The following is a 19,364-nucleotide window of genomic DNA, read 5'->3' as shown; positions in this document are numbered from 1 at the left end:
CTCTGTGTTGGTCTTTCATTTCAGCCTGTTGTCCATGTTGATGCCCAGGTACAGTGCATGTATGTCTGTGTAGCCATCTTCTTCCAAGGGCCACCTCCCTGGTCTTTTTCACATTCAGAAGCAGATGATTGCTCCCTGACCACTCCACAAAGGCATCCACTATAGTGCTCACTAGTCTTCCTACTGCCCATTACTAATACATCTACTCACTGCAGAACTGGATTTCTAAAGGTTCCACGACCCAGAATTGTACTGAAAGTCTGAGGTGTACAAAGTGAACAGGTGTGGAGACAGCACAGTCTCCTGTGGAGCTCCTGTACTGCACATCAACAAATCAGACTGAGCACTGCCCAGTCTTACATACCGCAGCCTCTCTGTCTCTCTGTCAAGCAGTCGGTAATCAATGAGATGGTTGATGTGTTTGCTGACATTTCCTGTAACTTTTCCCTCAGCAGCAGCAGCTGAGTTGTATGAAATGCACTTGATAAATCAAAGAAGCTGATCCTCACAGTGCAGCTCTTACTCTATAGATGGGGAGTAAGCTCTCTGCAGCACATAGATGACTGCATCATCCACTCCCAGAAAACGTGTTACTTTAGGAAACACAAGTGGGACTGAAATATTACTATAATATTTCACCCTATCAATCACAAATATTGACTTGGCTATGTCTTTTCTCTAATCAGTGAAACCCATCAAACTTCTTAAGGGGGTGATGCTGGTGTCATTGGCTTCAGAAATGAGTTATAATATTAAAGCATGTAACTTTGGAAGTGCAAGAAACATATCAATGTATCCATATATATGTCAGGTCTGGTTAAAAAAAATTCTGAAAATGCATTATTTATTTTTGTTTTTATTAGTTTTTGTGTTAGTCTTTTTAATTATTGATTGCATGGAGGGCATATGTCAGATGCTAGATTCAGAACAATAAGCAAAGGTATTTCAATAAAAAAGAAAACTTTTAAAAGACGGTGAGTCCCGGTCTTGCTGACATCCAGAGACTCAATAAGCAGCAAAACCCTCAAGTTATAATAAAAGTGTTTTACTAAACCAGCAAATACTAGAACTAATCATATTAACCCATACATTGTTGCAGTTTTTCCAAGTTTAAAAATCGTTTCAATTAAGTTTAATTTTTTAAAGGCTTTAGTTTAGATTTAGTTAACTATAATAACCTTGGAGATGACTGGAAGCTGAGCCATAACAAAAACAAATACTTTCGACAGTCTGCGAAGGCAGCATAATAAAATCTCGCGATAGCGCGCTCAGACCCGGTAACTATGTGAACGCGGGTGCGCGAGAAAAATCTTGCTAGCGCGAACGTGCTGCCTGCGACCAACCGGTGTGTCTTTCATTAAAAACAACAGGATTGTCCTTATTTACCTCGAGGAAGTTCCGAAAATTCTCAACGGCTCTTAAACGGTATCACACAAGGCACCTAATAACAAACGAGATACCTGAACGGAAAAGGAAAATCGACAAAAATGTCCGAAAGCGCAAACTGCGTGGAACAGCGGGAAGAGCAGGCTGAAGTTGAAGACGCCGGAGGAGCGGAGGTAAGATGTTTTAAAATGGGAATTATGTCCTTTCGACGCTGACTTCGTTTCTCACAAAGCCGACACACAGGTGTCTAACTCTGAAAAGGTCCATCTCTTGTTCAGGCATTTTTCGAAATCGACTGTGTGAAACTTTCAGTTTGTCAGTTAGCTAGCAGCGGCGCTACCATTAGCTCCCGACGACAGCAGCCAGATCCACCAGCGCAGCAGCGAGGCCAGCCGCTTTCATAAGCGCCCACTCTACTAGCTTAGCCCCGCTAGCTGCCTGTCTCATATCGCTCCAGAAGTCCTTACTTGTTCTATGCTTGCTCTCAGACCTGGTTCACTCAGTGGGACGCTTATAACAGTGAGCCGGCTTTTAGAAAACCCCGTGAAAACAAATTGGGGGGGGGGGGGAGAAGCAGTCCTCTCAGCTGTCCCGTCTGCCCCTTTGTTTTCGGAGCAGACCGCGTAGCAATGGCTGTTGTGACCGGGGAGGGATGCTGCTTCGCTGGCTGCCTACTTCTCGGCCAAAAAATGATTTGAAACTTCTATCAATATAAATATCCCACATAAAGAAAGCTGAAATTCCAAAACACCGTCCTTGCTTTGTATTGGAAGCATTTTTTTCTCCACAAAAAGTCTTATCATTATCACATTTGCCCTGTTTTCTGCAAATGTGAATACAGATGCACCTTGAAATTTTGGTTTGCCCTTTGGCTTGTTTTTGAGCCAATGAGCTCATCTCTTCCTATCAGTTGTTGTTGTTGTAAACATCAGGACGACATCCACTAAGACTGGTTTGTTTTCACCATACACTCCCTTAGGAGAAGTCTGACTCTTCAGATGCTGGAAAAGAGTCCTCTTCAGATGCAGGTGCTGATGGACAAGATGCCTCCTCCTCCTCATCTTCCTCCAAAACTAAAGACTCTACTCCAGGTTATGAGGAGAAAGTGGTAAGTCCTCTCTTCCATCATTACATGGCTCACCACTGTACTCCTGGGTCGGAAGATGAATGGGACTTTCTTTCTGTGTAATGTAGCAAACAGACCGGACCAACAGATTTGAGTATCTGTTGAAGCAAACAGAGCTGTTTGCTCATTTCATCCAACCAGCTGCACAGAAGACCCCCACCTCACCGCTCAAGATGAAACCAGGACGCCCTCGTATCAAGAAGGATGAGAAACAGAATTTGCTTTCAGCTGGAGAGTGAGTATCTATCCCTACAGCACAGTTTCTTTTCCTCCATTTAGAAAGTTTTCTCCCATTGTGATTTATAACGCTGTGTCTTTTATGTGTTTGAAAGCAACCGCCACCGTCGCACGGAGCAAGAAGAGGATGAAGAGCTTCTTAACGAGAGCACAAAGACCACAAATGTGTGCACTCGCTTTGACGAGTCTCCCTCCTGTAAGTAAAGACCTGTTTTTATGGGGACTCAAAGCACACACTGAGCATGAGCAAATAACAAATATATATGTTATATATGTGGCTGATCCTGATACAGCCAATAAAGGAAGCACTGAAGCACATTTTCTTTGTATTTAGCAGAACACAGCCAGCTCATCTGTGTCACTTGACTCAGTTAGGAGCCTTCCTAAGCAAATTTGACTTGACTTGCACTTGTTGATCTATTACTGCCCTAATAAGAGGCAGCAGAAGCACTCCCCCTAGTGGTGGGAGTTTTTATTAGGCAAAACAAAATTAAAATTTGCTTGTCTGTAATGTAGATGTGAAAACGGGGAAGATGAGGGACTATCAGGTCCGCGGTCTGAACTGGCTCATTTCTTTGTATGAGAATGGAATCAACGGTATCCTTGCCGATGAAATGGTCAGAACTTTTTCACGTTTCTACTTATTCATGGAGTTAAATTCCAGATATTTTTATCGTGTCATAATGCTGTTTTTTCATTCATGCTTTCTTTTCTTATTGTCAGGGATTGGGTAAGACTCTCCAAACTATTGCACTGCTGGGTTATATGAAGCACTACAGAAACATCCCTGGTCCTCACATGGTGCTGGTTCCCAAGTCCACCCTCTACAACTGGATGAATGAGTTCAAGAGATGGGTGCCTTCCCTTCGTGCTGTCTGCCTGATCGGAGACAGAGATGAGCGGGTAAGCTGTGTCAAAAATGTATCAATGGTGTGAAAATCAAAGCATTTTTGCAGATGCTTTAGTTGTCCCTCACCAGTTCTATTTGGTGGACTTCATATTGTTGTTGTTTTTTTTTTTGTGACTCCCACAGGCACTTAAAAAGTTTCAAAAGGTGTTAAATACTGCAATCTAAACAATAAGGCCTTAATTGTTGTTTTATGTCTTAATTCAGTCTTTTAAAAAGTCCTTATAATGCCATACATTGTGGGAGGTAGGGTCTTAGTAGTTGGTTTTTATGACTGCAATTTAGATTGTTAAAATAACAGGTAACATCTATTTTTGAATAATAATTTATTGTTTGTTGTTTGTGACACAGGAAAAGATTGTGTAACCGACAACACTTATGTATTGTTCTGGGGCCAGAATGCTCAGAACAGATAGCTAGCAACAAGACAAGGATGGGCTAAATAAAATATAATTGGCTGTTTAGCCAGGCAGAAACCAGGAAGTGTATACAGGGTACTGAGTAGTTTGTAAACAGAATGTAAAACAGAAAATGCAGCACCAATTTGATTTTTTTTTCTGCATTTAAATACACTCCGAATCTGTCAATTTTTTAAAAATTATTATTTTTTATGTATTGTAGACATATACTTATGAGATTAATCTGTAGAACTCTGGTGGTAAAAACAGTTTTCTGCTTCAATGACAGACTGCCCTGATCCGAGATGTGCTGCTGCCTGGAGAGTGGGATGTGTGCGTGACATCCTACGAGATGCTCATCATTGAAAAGGCGGTGTTCAAAAAATTCAACTGGAGATACCTGGTCATTGATGAGGCTCACAGGATCAAGAACGAGAAGTCAAAGGTCAGATAGCTGCTGAAACTAAATAGTTTCACGTGTCAGCCACCTAACCTTTAGTACTGTGAGATGGTCAGATCGCTAAGGTTTTCTTTGCTTCTCCATAGTTATCAGAAATCGTGCGTGAATTTAAGACCACCAATCGTTTGCTGTTGACTGGAACACCCCTGCAAAACAACCTCCATGAGCTGTGGGCTCTCCTGAACTTCCTGCTGCCTGATGTCTTCAACTCATCAGAAGTAGGATTTCTATAGAAAACCACAAAATCAGTAGTGTATAGAAGAAGTCTTGAAAACACGCTTTGTCACAGTATGTCTTAGAGAAGAGGTGTTTCTGTATTAAGGTGCCAATTTAATTTGTCTTCTTTTTTTCTCAGGACTTTGATTCCTGGTTTGACACAAATAACTGCCTGGGTGATCAAAAGTTGGTTGAACGTCTTCACACTGTATGTATTTAATGCGACTATCCAGCACGCTGCTGTACGTTGTAAGGTGTGTTATATTTCAGTTGGGTTAATGCGCTCCCTGCGTGTAGGTGCTGCGTCCTTTCTTGCTTCGTCGTATTAAAGCAGACGTGGAGAAAACTCTGCTCCCCAAGAAGGAGATCAAGATTTACGTTGGCCTGAGTAAGATGCAGCGGGAGTGGTAAGCATCCCCAGTTAAAATGGACTTGCTGTAAAACAAGACCTGAGCTGTTTTTGTTTTTTTCCCCTGCTGTATTCGTGGATGCTGAACTTACGTTGTTGTGTGCTACTACCTGTCAGGTACACGAAGATTCTGATGAAGGACATCGACATTCTGAACTCGGCGGGTAAAATGGACAAGATGCGTCTGCTGAATGTTCTCATGCAGCTGAGAAAATGCTGCAACCATCCTTACCTGTTTGATGGGGCTGAGCCCGGCCCGCCATACACAACAGACATCCACCTGGCGGTGAACAGCGGCAAGATGGTGGTGCTAGACAAGCTGCTGCCTAAGCTAAAGGAGCAGGGTGTGTGGATTCTTTTTGTCCAGTATTTTAGTTATCTCTTTATTACCGACGGGAGGGCTCACGCTCCCGTTTGCATATACATTTTTAAATGCTGGTAGAATTGCAAAATTATTTTAATTACGTCTGTTAACGTCTTCACATCCCTGTTTTGTAGGTTCACGTGTGCTCATCTTCAGTCAGATGACCAGGATGCTGGACATCTTGGAGGACTACTGCATGTGGAGGAACTACGGTTACTGTCGCCTGGATGGGCAAACTCCACACGAGGAGAGACAGGTGAGATGTGGATTTGTCGTCTTCCATAACCAAAAGCAATTCCTGAGTGTTTGGTATTGAGAGTGTGATTATAAAAGCACTTCATTTTCATGTGTTTGTGTATTTACAGATCTCCATCAATGCTTTCAATGAGCCCAACAGCTCAAAGTTCATCTTCATGTTGAGCACCAGGGCTGGAGGGCTGGGTATTAACCTGGCAACAGCAGATGTAGTCATCCTCTACGACTCAGACTGGAACCCTCAAGTCGATCTTCAGGCCATGGTTAGTAGTCTAATATGATGATCTACCTGAGCACGGGTGTAACCAATGAACATTGAGTGTTTCGGTCAGATTACCTGACTTTTTGTTTTTTTCCTCTGCTTAGGACCGAGCTCACAGGATTGGTCAGCAGAAGCAGGTGCGAGTTTTCCGTTTCATCACCGAAAACACAGTGGAGGAGAGGATTGTGGAGAGGGCCGAGATGAAACTGCGCCTGGACTCGATCGTCATCCAGCAAGGTAACTCATCTCGCTTAAAGTCAGTCTGTTTAAACTTGTTTTAGTGTCCTGCATGCTGTTAAGAAATAAAATATGAAGTTCACATAGTGGTACTGATTGGAAACTGAAATAAACTACTCTTTATTCTATTTATTTATTTTAATGGAAATAGGGAGACTTGTGGATCCGAGTGCAAACAAACTGGGTAAGGATGAGATGCTCTCCATCATCCGCCACGGTGCCACACACGTGTTTGCTTCCAAAGAGAGCGAGATCACAGATGATGACATCGATGCCATCCTGGAGAGAGGTGAAAGGAAGGTGAGTCTGGTTGCATTAGCTGAAAAGCATCAATTGAAAGTTACTGTGTGAATTTAAAAAATCAAACACTTTGAAATGATTGTGTACCAGACTATGGAGATGAAGGAGAGAATGTCATCGCTGGGCGAGAGCTCTTTGAGAAACTTCACCATGGACACGGAGAACACCAGCGTGTACACCTTCGAAGGAGAGGACTACAGAGAGAAGAAGAAGGTAAAGAGGCTGGCCAGCATCGGTATTTATAATCTGGGACTGCCTTTCTTTTGGGAAAAGACTTAAATCCTTAGCTTGTGATTTTAATTTTTCCGTTCAGGTCATTACAAACTGGATCGAGCCGCCCAAGAGAGAAAGGAAAGCCAATTACGCGGTGGATGCCTACTTCAGAGAAGCTCTGCGAGTCAGTGAGCCCAAAGCACCAAAGGTAGGAAACCATCACTGTACAAACATCATACAGACAGCATCTATTAAAGCAGCAGGATGTTTAATGTTTATTTATTAGGGATTTGACTAAGTTCTTTGATGGCTAAACAAGGAAAAACTCAAATTAGTCCAGCGAACTAGTGTAAAACTAAGAAACATTCGGTTATTAAGTTAAATTTGTTAACCGTTTAATATACAATGTCAAAAGCCTTGTAAAGAACGCCTTGTAATACCAAAAACATGTATAATAAACTGATGTTAAATATGATATGAAAACATGTTATTACAAAACATTGTTTTATCTGTGATCTCAGTCTTTCACCTTTTTAAAGAACTAACACGAAAAACTAACAATTATACTGTTACCAAAACAATCAGGCCTAGATTTATGGCGTTTCTCAACAGTGATGCGCCATCTGGTGGCAGGTGGCGGCATAACATTTAGGAAACAACCATTTACTGCATTGAGTATCAATTAAATTGTAAACCAGTTAGACTGAATGAATACGTTTGGTACAGACTAGTGACAATAGCGATAATTAGGTGACTAGTTGTGCATGTCCCTATTACTTATTTTGGATTGCCTTTTTTTGCCAGGCTCCTCGTCCTCCTAAGCAGCCAAATGTGCAGGACTTCCAGTTCTTCCCTCCGCGTCTTTTTGAGCTTCTAGAAAAGGAAATTCTCTTCTACAGAAAGACCATTGGATATAAGGTACAAAGAGATCAGACACATTCCTATTTGTCCAAATTTTGTTGTCTTTTGAGAAGACTCTAACTGGATCTGTTGCTTTGTCTCTTAAGGTTCCTCGCAATCCAGACATACCAAACTCTGCTCAGGTCCAGAAGGAGGAGCAGGCTAAGATCGATGAGGCCGAGGCCCTCACAGAGGAGGAACTGGAGGAGAAGGAAACCCTTCTGCAACAGGTGGATTATTTTTCTTGTTGACTTGCAGCCAGTGGTTGATATATAGGAAATGAAATGTTTGCATATTTCTCTAAATTGTGCATTAACTGATCAACTGTACGCTTGTCGCAGGGATTTACTATTTGGAACAAACGTGACTTCAACCAGTTCATCAAAGCAAACGAGAAGTGGGGGAGAGATGATATTGAGAACATTGCCAGAGAGGTTGAGGGGAAAACTCCGGAGGAAGTCATGGAATATTCTGGTAATGGATTTTTTTTTTTTCTTCTGTGGAAAGCAAACCCAGATATTTAAATTGATTTATTGTGTGACTTCATGTTCGTGTCCTTTCCTGCAGCTGTATTCTGGGAGCGCTGCAATGAGTTGCAGGATATTGAAAAGATCATGGCTCAGATAGAAAGAGGAGAGGCCAGGATTCAGAGGAGGATCAGCATCAAGAAAGCACTGGACTCAAAGGTAGCAGTCAGTCAACTGTGAAATAATAATAATACTAATAATAATGGATTGCATTTATATAGCGCTTTTGTAGACACTCAAAGCGCTTTACAATTCCATTATTCGTTCACTCTCACATTCACACACTGGTGGAGGCAAGCTACAGTTGTAGCCACAGCTGCCCTGGGGCAGACTGACAGAAGCGAGGCTGCTATATCGCGCCATCGGCCCCATATCATATAGTATGTTTTTTTTTTTTAAAAACCAAAAATGATTCTTTTTGTAGTGCAAGTTGCTGAGTAGATTTCTCATTCAGCGTTGTTTATCCTGCAATGTGTTTCTCAAATCCTCCTTTAGATTGGCCGCTACAAGGCTCCTTTCCATCAGCTCCGTATCTCCTACGGCACTAACAAAGGCAAGAACTACACAGAGGAGGAAGACCGCTTCCTCATCTGTATGCTTCACAAGCTCGGCTTTGATAAGGAGAGCGTGTACGACGAGCTCCGCCAGTGCATCCGCAACTCACCACAGTTCCGCTTCGACTGGTTCCTCAAATCTAGGACTGCAATGGTGAGTTTGGATTACTTCACTCTTATTTCTCAGGTTTTTTCTTCTGTTATTTAAAAAAATTGTCTTAATAATTAAAAATGCAATTTTTTTCTCCCCCCATTTGTCGTGTAGGAGCTCCAGAGGCGATGCAACACCCTGATCACCCTGATAGAGAGAGAGAACATGGAGCTGGAGGAGAGGGAGAAGGCGGAAAAGAAGAAACGGGGCCCAAAGACCGGCTCAGTAAGCTACAAATTCATCCCATAATAAACAATTCAAACTATTTTAAGCTGTCTATTAAGGACAACATCCTTTTATTATTATTTTTTAATCCATTTTTTTCCCTCCCAGGCGCAGAAACGAAAGTCAGAGGGAACTCCAGACGGTCGAGGACGAAGGAAAAAGCTCAAGTTGTGAAGCTGTTGGAAAAACCCGCATTAACAGAATTAAAGACGGCAGCCAGCTATCATTAGTCCTAGTGTCTGTGTTTGTTTGCAGGCTGTGATAATGTACTGTGTAAAATCCCTGACGGACTGATATGGTTGTTTTAGGTTCTAGGAAGTGTTTCTTTACAAGCCTGCCTTGTTGTCACTTACCTAAACACTGCAGCTGTGCTGGGTTAGATTTTGTTCGCTAGTCCTTATTTTTTACTAGTACTTAATTGAAATAAGTGTATTTATGCCTGTTGGTTGTACCACATTCCATTGCTTGAAACAAACAATATGTACCCTTTTTTATTTTTAAGAAAACATCTGTTCTTGTATCTTATATTGTAGAAAATGTCTTTTTGAGCATCGCAAATAAATCTCCCCCCTTTTTTAAAAAAAACAAACAAACAAAAAAGCATGCACTCTGATAAATGACACACGTTCATAAAATATTTCTTTTCAGTTTGGCAGTTTAAGTTTATATACATCCAGTATTTGGAAAATTTTCACAAAGTTAATAAGCCATAAAAGTCTACTAATAGTTGGCACATTAAAATATGCTGTCACATGTAGAAGGAAAAAGTATAGTTTTTATACTGCACTTGTTTTCAGGCCTTGATCAACAAACCAGACAGATTTTTCTTTTTTCAAGTTTCACCAGGGTGTAGTAATACTTTTTTTCCTTTTACCCATAGTCCTACATTGATATGTACACGGATGGGTGTACATCTGATTTTAGCCACATTTATCTAGAAAATGTTAAAAAAAAAGTGGATTTCTGCATTCTCAGAAGACTAAAATAACATTTACAATCCCTTTCAGTGACACCACAGTAGTACTCTTATCAGTAGTAGTATTGCAGGCTTCTTATAGAAGGAAAAAGAATCACATCATTCATTAAGGTCAGTTTTGACTAACATTCAGTCCTTTTTGCTCTCCACTTAAAAAACATAATGAACATGGTGAAATACAGTAATTAACAAAAAAAAGACTGTGAATAGAAAATAATTTGCTTTTATGAGATTTAAACAAGGATGCCATTTACTCACGAGTTACTACATTACATGCATTTGCAAACACTGGATAAAGAGCGATATTTTACAACTTGGAACCTAAATGAAACAGATATATTTTGAGGGGCTTCTACTTATATCCATGATCCTGCATAGGTTGTAATAAAGGCACGAACGTACTGTAAATTAAAGACAAACAATTATCAGAGATCAGCAAGCCTCATTATTCTGGTGCATTCACTGCCTGTGGGCCCCGAGTACTGACATCCTTTGCTGTCCACAGACTGTTCTGGGCTCTTTTCAGTGCTACACAAGTTTGGCATCGAAGGCACATTGGTGGAGGAGACTTATCAAAGTCCCTTTAATAGGGGACAGATGTTTGAACTGGAGCCGGGCCCACATTTACACCTCTGAGCTGTCTGAGCCACCCCACATGCCTGCTGGGCTGTGACTGTAGCCGTTGTAGGCCGAAGAAGAGGAGGTGACGTAAGGAGGGTACTGGCTCTTCTTTTCACGCTTCTTGCGCCGCAGCAGGAGAATGACGACGGTGGCGATGAGGCAGATGAGGAGGATCAGACCTGCGACGCCCACCAGTAAAGGTATAGTGGAAGTATCAGTCAGCTCTCTGCCTGAACTCTCCAGCAGGGGGCGCTCTAGGAAACTGTCAGGATTAGGGAGCCAAGGCTGGCGCTGGCTGACCACAATGCGGTCTCTTCGGTCCAGGGCGATGTGCTGGATGTTGGTGCCCCGATTGTTTTCGATACCGATGTCCTGGGCTACAGCAGGAGCGGAGAAAGGGGGGGCGGCACGGCGGTGGCGGGTGGAGGAGCGGGGCTGCTCAACAGAGGAGATGCTGTGATGGAGGTACTCCACGCTGCGCTTGCCAATGTTGCGGTTGGCATTTTCTCTGGAGCGGACAGTGTAGATGGTGTGGATGAACCATTCTCGACCAGCAGCCACCTGAAAGCACAAGATGTGTAATTCTCTTTAAGTCTGGGCCTAGGGCTGTTCGATATAACTATATATATCCGATGACGATATAAAAACGTCTATGTTTCATTTTACGCTATGTTTGTTTCGTGGTGTCGCAAAATAAACTGTTTACGGCAATATTTTTTCATCGTTTATGGTCACTGTAGTGGCTATATTAATTCCTTAACCTCTTAAGCCCCACGCCCCCGGCATTGGGGGCAAAAAGGAGGAGATCACGTTTAATCGGTTATAACGCCGGTTGAGAAATATAAATCCAGACATGTGTGGTATCCACAGAAACCTCAGAATCTCAGCTAAAATGTCATATAAACCATTTCTACAACCACCAAACACACCGAAAACAAGCCGCGATTAAACGAGCAGTTACGTAAATGCGCAGAAGTCCGCTAAACACACAAAACCGAACCAGAAATTCTTCAGACTTCATGTAAGCGGTTAAAAATAGGCTGGTTAGCTCCCAGAGCTATCACTGACTCCACACACCAAGTTTCACCACGATCAGACCAGAATTCACTGAATTAGCCGCAAAAGAAGACCACAAAAACACACAGCGGCGCAAATGCGCTAACACAGAAATTGGCTTACCGTCCCGATTTCCTCCGTTATTTTCGCCGGTAGCCGGTAACCACATGATTGCTGTTATTTACCATGCCTACCTAGGTGCATCAGAGCCATCTTCCGTCAACAACCTCCATTTTAGACCCACCTACAGACACGTGACTGGACAGACGTCACATGCAGTAAATTTGGACACACGTGGGTTTTGGCATTACAACGTCTGATTGGTTGAAGTGACGTGAACGTGGCATCGTTACTTTGAATCTATTGGCTAAAACGATTAAAAAGAGGTGTCAATCATGCAAATTGACCAAAAGAAACCAAAGTTACAGCCCCTCAGAGTTTAAAGGGCCAGAGGCCAATGAAGCGCTCTATGCGCACGGCAGAAAAGGGCCATTACCATGTAAATGTGTGGTTAATTCTTCAAAAATATATTTTTTAAAAAAAGCATTTTTAGGCCTGTTAATAAAATTTATTAATTTCTGCTCTTTAATACCTAAAAAAATTAACTGGCATGGTGTCCAATTGTGTGCCAAAATTGGACATTTTTGTACAACGTCTGGATATTCATGTATTGACAGGGCTGTAGTTTTTCACTGTTTTACTTTAGAAACACAAATCTTTGCACAGATTATGCTTATTTGTTGGTTACTGGATTTCTGGAACCAAATATGATCTGAGGCATATTTTTAAAAGGGTTATATGCTAAAAATTACAAAAAAAAATTAGGCGAGAATAAAATCTACTTACTTTTTCTGTGTTCCAGTCTCAGTAACTTTGACAGAGTAATATCTGCTTTAATATTTACACCTCTGATTAAATGTCCCAAGTGTTAGCTTCATTTTGATACCAAGATTGTAAGGACAGAGTTTGTAATTGCAGAGAAATAATCAATTTAATTTAGGCATTGCATTTTCGAGCAGGAAGCTCAGAAACCCCCTTGGGGCTTAAGAGGTTAAAGTTCTCTCTTTCTCTTATATTTAATGTAACCACACTACTGAGGGACAAGCGCCTGTTTTTATGCGTTGTCATTAGCAACAACAAGGTAAAACCATCGCGTGTCCGCTTGTTTATTTTCCACATAAACCTTTCACAATAAAGCTCAAGATCCTGTTGGACTTTTCAACATAAACTGAATCACGTGAAAGAGTATGCAGAGTGTTTACGGATGAGAAGCAAAAAAGAGCCGTCAGGTGCTAAAAAATAAACCTTAGAGTCAAACGTTAGAACAGGCTTTTCCCCGCAGCACGCTGTGTAATAAATACTCACAAAGAAAACGGCGGGCGTTACAACTTATGTCTAAATGTATTGTTTCATGCATCGGTTAAAACACTCAACTCCAGGTACACGACGCCCAGCTGGAAACACTTCACGCAAGTCGAGCTGCCCGAGATTCACAGAATTTACAGAAAATGTAAAATTTTTGTGATTTATATCGTTATCGACGATAGATGTCTTATATCGGGATATGAGATTTTGGTCATATCGCAGACACCTACGGAGGACCAGAAGTGCCAAATTAAAAAAAACAAAAAAAACAATTTAATAATAATAATAAATAAAGTATTTTGTCATTAAATGTACTACCATTAATCCTACTATAATATTTGTAGCATATGTATGCACATATGTCTGTAAGTATCCTACCTTGTTCTTAACGGGTGGGCCAATCGCAACGATACTTTGCACAAACATTGTCACACATACAGCGATTATTAATATCAAAATGTTTTTAAAAACATTTATATTTCCATTTAAATTCATTTCACCCTTCACATTTAACATATGTTGCTTGTAGCTTTATGGTAACCAAAACTTGTCTTTGATTGAATTTTGTTTGATAAATGCGAAACGAAGACTTTGAAAAGAAGAATTTGAAAAAATATTGCAGGGCGTGCTAGTTTATTTCATCGCTTTTGCATGAATTAACATATTTATTATCATTACCACTTAACATTCAGTTTTGTATTATTACGTTATGTGTATTTATTGATTTTTATCTCTTTATTTTTGATCAATTTCTACTTTAACATGAGGGGGCTGTCATTCAAAGGATCAACATGGAAAAGCATGTCTATGTTTTTTTTTACCATATTTACTTAAATTATTCATTTATTTATTGAACATATTGTATCTGAGAATAATGCAGACCTGGAAAAGTGGAGAGGAAGACAGTGTGAAGCCGTCTGTGCCTGGCTGTCTGACCAAAGACAGAGCTCCTGGTGTGTCCTGCGCCAGTGTGGCCTTAAAAGAAACGTCACCAAATGATGTAGCTTGAGTCTCTGGCTGGGCTTTGTCCTGCAGAACGGCACACACACACATAAAAATCAGAAACCCCATCTACTTTTTTCACTTCCATAATATCCAAACATACTTTGTGATCCATTGCATCATACCAGGATCTTGAATCTGTGCAGTAGAGAGGGTGCGTCTGCCAGGCAGCCATACTCTTTGTTAGTGGGGTTGTATTTGGGAACGTAACCGTCCATTCCGGTGCAGAGGAAGACTTTCTCAATGCTGCAGGAGAAGGAGTCACCCAGGTTCTGGACTGGATCCACCATCACACGGCCATAAATCATGGAGCCTGATTGAAGTACAGATGAAACGTGACATTGCCTGTGGGTCATGGTTTCCCACTGTGATGTTACTTAACACCACTAGATGGCAGTAGTGTAGTACCTTCTGAAAAAGCAGCATCGGTTCCTTCTCCAAATCCCATGGAGCCATCGGACAACCACAGCTCTTTCTTGGACAGCAGGAACATTTGTGTGTTGAGGCTGAACTCGGCTGCCACCGGGTCACTCACCTGGAGAGCAAGGATCATTAAAAAGGCAATAAATAATGCATCAAAGTGTAAATACAACACACTGAAAAAGCCTTTAAGAGCGATCGGCTCTAACCTGCTGGAAGCGAATGTCCATATCAAAAGTAAGCGGCTCCCTTGGGTGGCAGACAGGAGGGATGCTGAACTCCCCATTGGGTGATGCAATGCAGGGGACCAGCTTCACTGTATAAGTCCCGGAGTAGTCTCGTACCTAGAGGTTGGACAGACATTGAGGAATGGGGCTGTTTGGTTTGCTATTTCTTTACCAGTTGAAGGATGCTTTCACAGTTAAATGACTCACAGCAAAATCAGAGACAAAGCTCCACTGCTGCATGGGCTGGTTGTATGTAGGCTCAGTCCTGACCAGGGCTAGAGTGAACGTCAGCCCAGAGTGGTCAGCACATATCACCATAGATGACACGCTGGTTCCTGAAAACAAACATGTATACAGTCATAAATCTTCACAAATGCAATTTGCCCAACCTAAGCTAGTAACAGTGTCTACCTCCTTATTTATAGAGTGACCTTTCACACTGCCTGTGCTACTTGCTGCCTAAAAGTAAACGCTGCTAGGTCATTTTGACATTTGCTGAATGACCTCTGGGTCTTTCACACAGGAAGACCCCTGAGGTGGAACTCCATAAATAGATAACGACAGGATGTGGACCACAGGGTAATCCAATAGGAGGCGGCTTGTACAGAATGACCCCACAAGATGGGTTTAGGGTGTGTACACTGTACATGCATACCTGGATGAGACATGACAAACTGCCCCCTGAAGCGTGCCTCGGTCTTGAAGTTGACAACGAGACGGCCCTCCTCATTTATACGCATACTGGTGGGGTACATGGCTCCTACGAGTGCAGAGGAGATGAGCGTCACCAATTTACATTTTTCCTCAGTAAAGACAAACAGCGTTGGCTACGAAGCTACCTTGTAGTTCAGCTTCAGGTGGGCTGCCAATGCCATCCTGCCACAGAATAGCTGTGTCATACACAAAGGTGAGCTTGAGCTCTGATTGCAGGTCAAAGTGCTGCCAGCCTCCGACAGCCACCGGAGAGTGGAAGACGTAAGACACAAACAGAGGAACACGCAGGGTGACATAAGACTGGACCAGGTTCAGCACCTAAATGGGCAGGGAAAAGGCACCGTCATGAATAATAACTATTTCTTTGGGAACTAACGCTAGCGAGTGTCTTTATGCATGCCTAATCATCCAGGTAAGAAAATCCCAGGAAGTTGATTCTGCTCATCTGGACTTTTTCAGTGAAACAAACTTTTTGTCCCTCATCCAAGTGACTTCTTCAATCTCAGCTGGCTGCAGGTTTCTCCAACCTTACAAATGCTACAGTTGCAATAATGACCAAAACTAACACCACTGGCTAACAAAATTGAGCTAACAGCCCGAGCTTCAGTCATTATGCAGCTGTCATTTATAAGGTTGGAGAAACCTCTAGTCAGCCGGTTACTTGGATGAATAACGTGACCTCCAGATGAACACAATCAACTTCATGGGGTACTGCTAGCAAGCTTGCTAGTAACAGGCTCACCAGGCAATTCAGCTAATACCAGTTGAATCACAATATCTGCACAAGTTACTTCATTCATAATGTTACTATCTAGCTTTCTGCTGGAAAACCTTGGATCCTCCTGTAAATGTTACAAACTTAAAAAAATGTTCAGACTGAGTAAAATGTGGTGAGTTTAAAACACATTTTACCATCTTCACTTATTTAATTTTGTATAGCTTTTTTTCCTACCTGTCCATCGGTTCCGATGGATCCTCCACAGTCGTTCAGCAGCTCTGACATGTCATAGTAGCTGGTGAACTCCCAGAGGCAGGCCTCTAAGTTGAGATTCCTGTAAAAGCGCAGAGAGTTGGCTGAACGCATGACAACGCTGTATTGATAGGGCGATGTCTCCCCAATTATTTCAGGGTTCTTTGTTGCGTCTGTGATGAAGCCGTAGCCGGTTTGGATCTCATTGAAGTCCAGCAAATTGGAGCAGCGATGGTTGCCCACACGTGTGCCATCCGGGCTCAGGGTAAGCTCAAAGTTGGACAGAGGTCTTGTGGAGATCACTGGCAGCATTCCTGATGAACGGGCAAAAGATTGTTTTTGTTTTTTTTGTCACACACATTGGCTATATAAGGGCATATATTGAGATTTGCAACAAAATTTGCCGCTTACCGTCCATGTGAGGCATGTGGACTGTCAGTTTGATGAGGTTGGGAAAGTCTGGATCATCCGGACCCGTGTAGCGAATCTTTGCAGAGAAAGGTTCAGCTCCAACAGTACCTGGGATACGAGGCTGACACATACCTGCAAAAGGTAGGGTCAGCTAAACCAGATAATTCTACATCCAGTATTTTATCTGTAAATCTCTGCTGGCTTCTTCTTACCCTCCTCTTTGCTGATCACAACTATAGAACTGACGAGCTCCAGGCCAGCATCTCCGTTGGCATTGAAAGCCCTTGCTGCACACTGAACCCTGGAGCCGGCTTGGAAGTAGATTGAATCCAAGGTGATGGACTTGGTGTTGGTGAAGAAAGTGTTAGTGTCCACTTCCCTCATGGGGCTGGTTACTCCATCTGATCCGGTGGGAGCGCTGATGAGCCAGCGGTACTGAGTGAGCGTGTCGTTGATGTTCTCCGCGGCACAGATGGAACCCGTTTTATCAAAGTCATGATATTTAGGGTTGCAGGCCTAGAAACAATATAATAAACCTTACATTTTTAAAAACAGTATTACCAATATGTTTTATATAATAATTACTACTGAAAAAGTGCTTTGTTTGATTTTATAGTAGAGTGAATAAAGCAGCATCTCACTCACCGTCACACAAACAACAGGGTATCCATTGGGTGGGTAGGGTCTGTCTTTCATTTTAGAAGTGTCGTCATACATGAGAAGGGAAACCACTTGGGGGATGGCAGGGAAAGTAACATCTGCCACACTGTCCATCTCCTCAATGTAAACAATGGCCTTGTTCATCTAGGAAACAGAGAGAAAACAGTTAACTGGCTGTCATCCTAAACAACTACCCAACACTTTAAATAAGCCTATAGCTCTGCCATTTAGACAGATTAAATTATGGGTATTATTAATGTGTATCCATGTGTAAAAAGCATATGCGCATAACTCATAATCTAGTGTTGCAAAGGTTTAGAAGTAACATATTTATCTCGTTGAATGCTTTGGTTCAAAACAATGCAGTGTGATTAGTCATTACCACAATTTGGTGTACAGTCACTGGACACTTTATTAGGTACACCTTGCAAATCGAATGATGTAGTTAACTGCAGTTCTTCTTCACCTAGTCCTTTGCAACTTTCCCTATGTGTGTTTAATCATTTGTATTTCTAGTTATTAGTTACATGTTTAGTCAGTTCCCTTTGGTTTTCAGGTTGTCTCGGTCTCATTCTCTCTCGTTCTCCCTCTCTCTCAGCTCTGTCATGTCTCTCTCTCGTGTACAAGTTTGTGTGTCTCTGTGTGTGTTTCCTGTTTTATTGTGAGAGTCTTTCCCTGTGTGTATTAAGTTAAGTTTAAGTTTCACTTTTCCTTGTCATTAGGTGTATTTAGTCCAGCTGTGTTCCCATGTGTCTCCACTTCCCCTAATCAACCCCCTGTGTGTATACTGTGTCAGTCTCCCTTGTCTGAACATCTGTTATGTTCCAATCATGTATCTTTTAAATTTCTGTCCCCAGATATCCTCTATTGGTATCCCTGTTCTGCTCCGATTTCCCTATTGTTATTCCCAGTGTAGATTCCCGTTTACGTTGTTGATTTTCATCTTCATTTGTATCTGTTCCATCGGCTCAAAGGGCTCGCTTTCTGTTTAACCATTTGTCTGCCTTTGTGTCTGCACTTGTGTCCTCATTACACTCATTCAAGAGAGTCCATATGAATTGTAGCCTTAGTTTCCTGTTTTTAGCCAACAGGAGTGGCACCTGGTGTGGTCTTCTGCATACCTAAGATGCTCTTCAGTTTCTGAAATACTCAGACTAGCTCATCTGGCACCAACAACCATGCCACATTCAAAGTCATTTAAATCAAATTTCATCCTTTTTCTAATGCTCAGTGTAAATCATCCACATGATTGGATGATTAGATATTTGTGTTAAAAAGCAGTTGAACGGGTGTATTTGTTAAACTTTCTGATGAGTGTATCTGAATGAATCCAGCTGTAAGAAATTCTCATCTGTTTTCACAAAATTGTCTTTTCAATGCACTGTTCACAAAGAAATACACTCTGAGTAATACTACAAATACACTGGGTGCTGGAGATTAATAGTTATGCCACAATGGATTTTGATTTGCTCCTAAACATGTTTATCAATCAACTCTTGATAAACAAATTAGGTGTGAATTCAAAACATTGCTATTATAATATCTGCCGTGGAGCCCTCGAGATTAGTTTAATTTCACCAAATTAAAACATTGTCATTTTAAATGATCCTCTGTGTAATTTCAACACACAAATTGTACTGTAATCACCTATTTCTGTCACGTGAGCTGTACATGCCTGCTGTAGAGTATATGGGCAGAATGTCTCCGTTCTGTTTATAGGTTTGTCTTCTGTTTGGCTCTGCTGGGACATTCCCCTCAGCATCTCATTCCTGCTTTTTATATATCTGTGGTTCAGGCGTGCTGACAGCATTGCCA

At 41.8% G+C, this 19,364-nt stretch overlaps 2 protein-coding genes across 2 annotated transcripts in view; one reads left to right on the top strand and one right to left on the bottom strand.

Annotated features, from left to right (window-relative positions):
* Positions 1-1,292: 1,292 nt before the first annotated feature.
* smarca5 (SWI/SNF related, matrix associated, actin dependent regulator of chromatin, subfamily a, member 5) lies at positions 1,293-9,729 on the top strand. The gene is made up of 24 exons (XM_063476098.1): positions 1,293-1,559; positions 2,366-2,494; positions 2,581-2,747; positions 2,845-2,945; positions 3,266-3,366; positions 3,473-3,652; positions 4,344-4,499; positions 4,601-4,732; positions 4,870-4,938; positions 5,028-5,137; positions 5,257-5,483; positions 5,638-5,759; positions 5,869-6,021; positions 6,125-6,257; positions 6,409-6,557; positions 6,648-6,770; positions 6,871-6,978; positions 7,575-7,688; positions 7,778-7,900; positions 8,012-8,144; positions 8,238-8,356; positions 8,693-8,905; positions 9,017-9,127; positions 9,236-9,729. The coding sequence occupies exons 1-24, from the start codon at positions 1,488-1,490 to the stop codon at positions 9,299-9,301; spliced, it is 3,111 nt and encodes a 1,036-aa protein (XP_063332168.1). The 5' UTR covers positions 1,293-1,487; the 3' UTR covers positions 9,302-9,729.
* Positions 9,730-10,713: 984 nt separating this feature from the next.
* frem3 (Fras1 related extracellular matrix 3) overlaps positions 10,714-19,364 on the bottom strand; it is a 33,314-nt gene continuing 24,663 nt past the window's right edge. The window contains exons 13-24 of the mRNA XM_063475216.1: positions 17,535-17,693; positions 17,102-17,405; positions 16,890-17,021; positions 16,461-16,792; positions 15,634-15,826; positions 15,450-15,554; positions 15,002-15,129; positions 14,777-14,911; positions 14,556-14,682; positions 14,273-14,460; positions 14,028-14,174; positions 10,714-11,285 (exon numbers count right to left, since the gene is read on the bottom strand). Of these exons, the coding sequence (XP_063331286.1) occupies positions 10,728-11,285; positions 14,028-14,174; positions 14,273-14,460; positions 14,556-14,682; positions 14,777-14,911; positions 15,002-15,129; positions 15,450-15,554; positions 15,634-15,826; positions 16,461-16,792; positions 16,890-17,021; positions 17,102-17,405; positions 17,535-17,693 (2,508 nt within the window). The 3' untranslated portion in view covers positions 10,714-10,727. The remainder of the gene's footprint in view (positions 11,286-14,027; positions 14,175-14,272; positions 14,461-14,555; positions 14,683-14,776; positions 14,912-15,001; positions 15,130-15,449; positions 15,555-15,633; positions 15,827-16,460; positions 16,793-16,889; positions 17,022-17,101; positions 17,406-17,534; positions 17,694-19,364) is intronic.

The sequence above is a fragment of the Pelmatolapia mariae genome, linkage group LG6 (assembly GCF_036321145.2).
Source record: "Pelmatolapia mariae isolate MD_Pm_ZW linkage group LG6, Pm_UMD_F_2, whole genome shotgun sequence".
In the NCBI taxonomy this organism is placed as follows: Eukaryota; Metazoa; Chordata; class Actinopteri; order Cichliformes; family Cichlidae; genus Pelmatolapia; species Pelmatolapia mariae.
This window is presented reverse-complemented; position numbering and strand designations above follow the sequence as displayed.